Source organism: Corylus avellana, chromosome ca4 (assembly GCF_901000735.1).
Source record: "Corylus avellana chromosome ca4, CavTom2PMs-1.0".
Classification (NCBI taxonomy): Eukaryota; Viridiplantae; Streptophyta; class Magnoliopsida; order Fagales; family Betulaceae; genus Corylus; species Corylus avellana.
Window position 1 is genome coordinate 25,905,005 of NC_081544.1, and position 6,496 is coordinate 25,911,500.

The following is a 6,496-nucleotide window of genomic DNA, read 5'->3' on the forward strand; positions in this document are numbered from 1 at the left end:
TGAGCCCACAGTTAGTTTTTATTTCTGGCCAATAGTTGGTTCATTTTTCTTTGACCTTTGGCTCATTTCAGCCCATAGTTGGGCTCTCTTTTGGCCTATAGATGACCCTATTTTGTATTGTTATTTAAAGTGCACCAACCTCCTCCAACTTATAAAAATAAAATCAATCAAACTCAAAGTTTCAAGATCTTATGCATTGAGTTTGAGGGAGGATGTTAGAGCATATGTAAATGACCCTAAACTTAGGGATTTGATGAATATTAGATTAGCCTAACTTTAGGAATTTGATTATGATTTGATTACCTTAAATTAGGAGATTTGATTAATATTACATTTATGTGTAAGCTCTGTAAATAGAGCATTATGTATTGTAAACAAATCAATTCAGTAAGAGCGAAATGTAGTCTTAGGACTTTATATATGGACTTAGATCACAACTGTCAAGCAATAGAATTTTTGAAGGCCAAAGTTCAAATACGGGCTATCAGCTAAAATTACCGAAATCAAAGTAAATTCGAAGGCCACAATTGTCAAGCCCCAAGATTCAAGCATATCAATCAAGAGGTCCAAGATTAACACTCCTATCAGATCGTTCATCTTGAGGGGGAGTATTAAGGCATACAAGGCAAGAAGATAAAGCAAGAAAAGGAAACAAAGCAACAAAAGGAAAGACAATGAGACAAAAGGAAACAAGACAACAAAAGGAAACATAGCAACGGCTATATTATAACGGCTAGTAAATCACTTGTATAAATAAGCCATCAATGAAATGAAATATATCAGGGGAAAAATGTAGTCCCTAAGTGTTTCTTCCTCTCTACATCCTTACATTTTCAATAATCAATAAACTTCCATACTGGCTACGTAGAAATGCAGTGATTCACGGAGAAACATTCATGGACCCAAACCAACTTCTACGGCAAGCACGTGAAGCCCTGGAGGATTATCAAAAGGCGAACAAGAGGGAGGAAGTGGCACCATAGGACGAAGTTACTCAGAATGTGGGGAAATGGACATCGCCTCCAGTGGATTATATTAAGTTGAAATATTGGGACGCTGCGGTGGACGCGAAGCATGGAAGAATAGGACTGCAGCATGACAAAGGTGACAAGGGCGAAACCTGCAGTGGCGGAAGCTCTAGCAGCACTTTATGCTACTGTTTTCGGCAGGGAGATGGGATTCCAGCATGTTATTTTTGAAGGGGATGCCCAGACAATCATAAAGGAAATCAATGGAGAGGGACCTAAGCATTTATGGACATTTTGTGGAGGGGATTCAATCTGAAATGAGGACTTTTGAGAATGTTCAATTTATCTATGTATCAAGAGAAGCCAAACTGCTGCTCATCGGTTAACCAAAATGGCTACCACCCATGTCACAGATGCAACCTGGTTGGAGAATGTTCCACTGGACATCTATGGTATTGTACGAAGGGAAGAATCTGTCCCTTCTTTGTGATCTTTACCAGATATGTTACTGAGTTATTGAATGAGAATGAGAGATGTTCATTTTTCAAAAAGAAGAAAATGCTTTAAAGCATTAGATTAGTAGCAAACATGCTTAACCCTTGTATAATCAAGAAATTTGTTTGTTAGACGGAGTAATGGATTTGGGATTCATACAATCATTCATGCAACTAGATCGATGTTGCTGTATCCAAACATGCACGCTTGCTCAACCTTAATTAACATGCCCAATTTTTACAAAGTTGACAAACATGGTCTTATTTATAGAATCAAAAGCATGTGTGAAGCAGAAGCAACATGTTTATTGAATACCAATCTATCACTTGAGAAATTATTAAGGAGTTTATTGGTTTCATTTAAGTCATTCTCAAGAGAATTTATACTATTATCAATAAGCAAGGCATTAATCTTAGATTTAACAACATTGCAAATATCATATGAGTTTCTCAAATCAGCCACCAAACAACCTTTTCATGGTTAATCTCTTTGAGCTTTATAAAAACCCTTTTATTCAATCGAGCTAGCTGAGCATAACTTAAATGTGTACATTTTCTTTTTATTAAATTAAGCATTATCATAACGTACTGTTGTGCACTAATTTTGAGCTTAAAATGTTACATAAATGCAGGAAAACATCAATAGTAAAAATTGATAGAAAATTAGAAGGATTTTATTTTTTATTTTTTATTTTTTTTTTAAGAAACAAGAAACTAGAAGAATAAAAAATAAAATAAAATAAAAAACTTTTCACAAGAAGACAAAGCAAATGGCAAAGAAGAAGAAAAGCAAGAAGAATGAGAAGGTTTTGTTATGAATAGAAATTTCCATCTTTGAAACAATGGAATTCTATGTCAAGATCTAGAAGATGTTCTTGAGCAGTGTAGTGCGGGGCGAATGGTGTGTTTTGTAGATGGCGAAGACGGCAATGACGCAGAATTCAAGGGGGGTCAAATCTGACGGAACTTTCCCAAACACACCCAAGTCTTTCTTTGAAGATCGAGTTGAAGCTTGACTGAAGAAAATTATAAGCGTGAATCAAGCAGGAATTAAAGGCAGCAAAACCTCACCCAAAGTTAAATAATAAAATTTATTCTTTCAACCATCCTTTATCCATCTTCATATAAAAAACAGATGAATATCTACCACTAAATTTGCAAAAAAATATGATTGAAAAATGGTTGAAAGATAATTGTGTAACATACCTCGAAAAAAAAAAAAAAAAATCTATTATCATAAGAATTACAATTAAATACTTTTTTGCTCCTTGGGTTTAACAACTTTATTTTTTGACCCCTCATTTCATTTTATATCACTGATAGTACCTCGATAATGGATAAAAACATAGATGGTATCTCCATCTAGATGGTACCCAATTAGAAATAATTTTTTTTTTTTTTTAAAAATAATAAAATGATTAAAAACATTAAAAAATTAAATTAAAAAAAAAAATTAGAAAAGGGGTGGCTCCAACCACCTCTTTCGGGTAACAAGCCACCCCCATTTTTCCTCAAGGGGGTGGCCGGCCACCCCTAACCGATTTGAGGGTGGCCGAAACCACCCCCAAGGCTATTGGGGGTGGTTTAGCCACCCCCATTTGGCCTAGGGTAATTTTGGCCACCCCATATCAGTCGGTCTAAGGGTGGCCAAACCACTCCCAAGGGTCAACCCTAATTTTTTTTGTAATTGGCCTTTTGAGGTTGCTGAACTACCTTAGAGTACAGTTCGGCCACCTAGGCCAAATGGGGGTGGTCGAAACCACCCCCAAGGCTGAAACCACCCCCTAATTGATATATTAATCCAAGTAATTACATATTTGTAGCAATTGGAATACAATAAGACAAGTCAAGCGATATGTATAAAAGACAAAACAAAAACAAAAATAAAAAGAGAGTTCCTAAGGGATAGCTCAATCAACTTGTGAATCACACATCATAAAATGGAGGTCACTAGTTTGAATCCCCCTCACCTTTCTCTTGTGTGAACATGTCAAAAAAAAAAAAAAAAAAAAGATGGGACCCAATCACGGCTTGGAAAAAAGGAGACTTTTCAACTCAAAAACGTGGGGCCCACATACAAAGAAAGACAAAGAAAGGAGACTCAATAGGTTTTTGGTGCGTTGAGGCTATCAAAAAGTATATATGAACACAAGTATTTTGAACATGAACTAAAATACCCTCTAACCAATTATTTGACCAAAGTGTGAAAAATGCCATAATTAATTACGTCAATAATATTATAAAATGCGTGGAATGGAGTCCAATCCAAGACCCAATTGCCGTCCAGGACTTCTTCCTCTACTCGATCTTTCTTCTTCACTTTAGCGTGCTAATATTTCTTCTTAATTAACTCGCGTCAACGCTAATACTTGGTCTAAATATTGCGCTACTTCCAGGAAAACTATCGTCAGCGACTCACCACTATAAAAAGCCACGAGGCTAAGAGGATTTTGCAACATCCATCCAACCATGGCTTCTTTCAAAGCTTTTTCTCTCTTCTCATTGGCTCTCCTCCTCCTCCTCCTTCCTCTCCTTTCAGCTCATGCAACTAATTCACCAAATTCGCATGACAAAAAATCTTCACCCTTCGAGTTTCTCAAACACCTTCAGGGGTGTCACAAGGGTAATAAGACCAAAGGCATCCACCACCTCAAAAAATACCTGGAGCAATTTGGTTATCTAAGCTATAGCCATTCCAAAAACCACACCCATGCCAACGACGACGATTTCGACGAGCTCTTGGAATCGGCCGTCAAAACATACCAACTCAATTACCATCTCAATGCGAGTGGCACTTTGGATGACAAAACAGTATCAACGATGATGAGGCCTCGCTGCGGCGTGGCAGACATAATCAACGGTACAAATTGGATGCGTCCGGGGAAGAAGAGGCATCACAAGAGCCATGGCTCATTGCATACCGTCTCTCACTATAGTTTCTTCCGTGGACAACCAAAGTGGCCGCCCTCCAACTCCAGGTATCACCTCACCTACGGATTTGTGGATGGCACACCAAGTGAAGCCATGAACCCCGTCGCACAAGCCTTCCTGACATGGGCCTCAAACACGCACTTCACCTTCTCACAGGCTCAAGGCGTCTCAAACGCGGATATCAAAATTGGTTTTAGTCGTGGGGATCATGGAGACGGGCACCCTTTTGATGGAGCTGGTGGCACCTTGGCTCATGCTTTTGCACCGACTGATGGGAGATTCCATTATGATGGAGACGAGAGATGGAGTGTGGGTGCAGTGTCAGGTGCATTTGACTTGGAGACAGTTGCCTTGCATGAAATCGGGCACCTTCTTGGACTCGGGCATAGCGAAGTTGAGGGAGCTATCATGTACTCTAGCATCACTTCAGGAGTCACCAAAGGTCTGCATGCCGACGATATTCAAGGAATTAAAGCCTTATACAACGTTTGAAGGACTTGGAATTCGGAATTCTCCATCTCGATTACTTTTTAGCCACCCATGTCACCCATTTGCGGATGGATTACGGATTCTTTGCTGCATGCTCCTAGCAATTCTCGATAATAATATTTTAGAATAAAGTGTTCCCGCCATTTTAATTATAAAATAAAGTATTTGGCATTTTCGCCAAGAGAGAGAGAGAGAGATGATAGAGCAATTTGCCTTAATAAAATTTTTTTGCTTTTGCTTCAATGTATTTTTTCTTCATGTTGTAACAATGGCGTGCACCTGTGTCTATTGTGAATCTTGTAATGAATTATTTTTTTTTAAAAATAAATAAATACATCGTATTAAAGGCAAAGGGTTGCAACGAAACAAAAATCCAAAGAGGGGTGGGCTCCCCAATGCAAGGAGCATAGATAGGAGAATACTCTTCAACCCTACCCGAACCCCGGCTAGATAACAACATCTGCCGGGGGACGATTGGGGGGAAGGCATTGTCAAAATTCGAATGGGATCTCCCATAACTAGATCAAACCACTTAAGAGCAGGGAGACAAAAACCTAAAACAATAAAACAAAGGAAAAAACACAAAGACAAAAATAACCATAGAAAAACCAACAACAGTAGAAACCGAGGTGAAGATCGGTGATTGGGTGGTGCTTGTAAGCCATGCGTCGGCATGTGAAGACCAAGCTTTGGGTGGGCACCACGCGGTGGCACGTGAGAGGCGTTAGGAGGCTCAGAGAAGCTGAGAGACCACCAATGTGGTGATAATTTTATGTGAGATCATTTGTTTTTGAAATGGAAGTGGGTGGTGATAAAAAAAAAAAAAAAAATGCAAATGGTGCAAGATAAAATTCACCAAATCAAAATTCAGTTCTACATCTACTTTGGGTAGGAACCTGAAAAAATGTTTCAAGTTCATAGGCTCCAAGCAGCAAAAGGTTTTGTCGGAAATTTTTCCTCACATGCACGATCCTTTATCATGAGTATCACTTTATGCAAGTGGAGCATTAGCTATTTAACAAGTTTATGAAGGCTTGCACATTGCAGTGACAAAAAAAATTCTTGGGCTACTACCAAGTCTCTTTACTTTGCCAAATATGAATCAGAGAAAAATAAATTGAAAACTTTTTTGAATTGGGCTTACAAAGTTAACATCACAACTAGCACGTAGACTTTGTGTAAAAAAGTGTCATATATGGTTGTGACATGTCATTTTATAGAATAGTGTTTAAATAGGTATGTGTTGAACTTCTACAGTATTTTATATCCACACTCTCTACATATTATTGCTGATGCACTTTATAAATGTTTTATAGACGGAAGTATTAAGAATAAAATTTGTTCAATCACTATAGACAATGCAATGATAAATGATGTAGCATTGAGGCACTTAAAATATGTTTATAATATGAGAAAATCACTGATTGTTGGGAGAAAGTCGTTTTATGTGTGTTGTTGTGGGCATGTAACTAATTTTTGGTTCAAGATAACCTTGGCAAGATCAATGTGATTGTTGATTGTGACAGCTAACACAATCAAAAAAAAAAAAAACCAATATTGGTGACATGTGAACAGTACGGCATTTTTGAAAACGTCACAAAATGGTGACGTTTT

At 37.9% G+C, this 6,496-nt stretch overlaps 1 protein-coding gene across 1 annotated transcript; it reads left to right on the forward strand.

Annotated features, from left to right (window-relative positions):
* The first annotated feature begins 3,931 nt into the window (after positions 1-3,931).
* Positions 3,932-5,150, forward strand: LOC132179646 (metalloendoproteinase 2-MMP-like). The gene has a single exon (XM_059592403.1). The coding sequence runs from the start codon at positions 3,932-3,934 to the stop codon at positions 4,883-4,885; it is 954 nt and encodes a 317-aa protein (XP_059448386.1). The 3' UTR covers positions 4,886-5,150.
* The last annotated feature ends 1,346 nt before the right edge of the window (positions 5,151-6,496 follow it).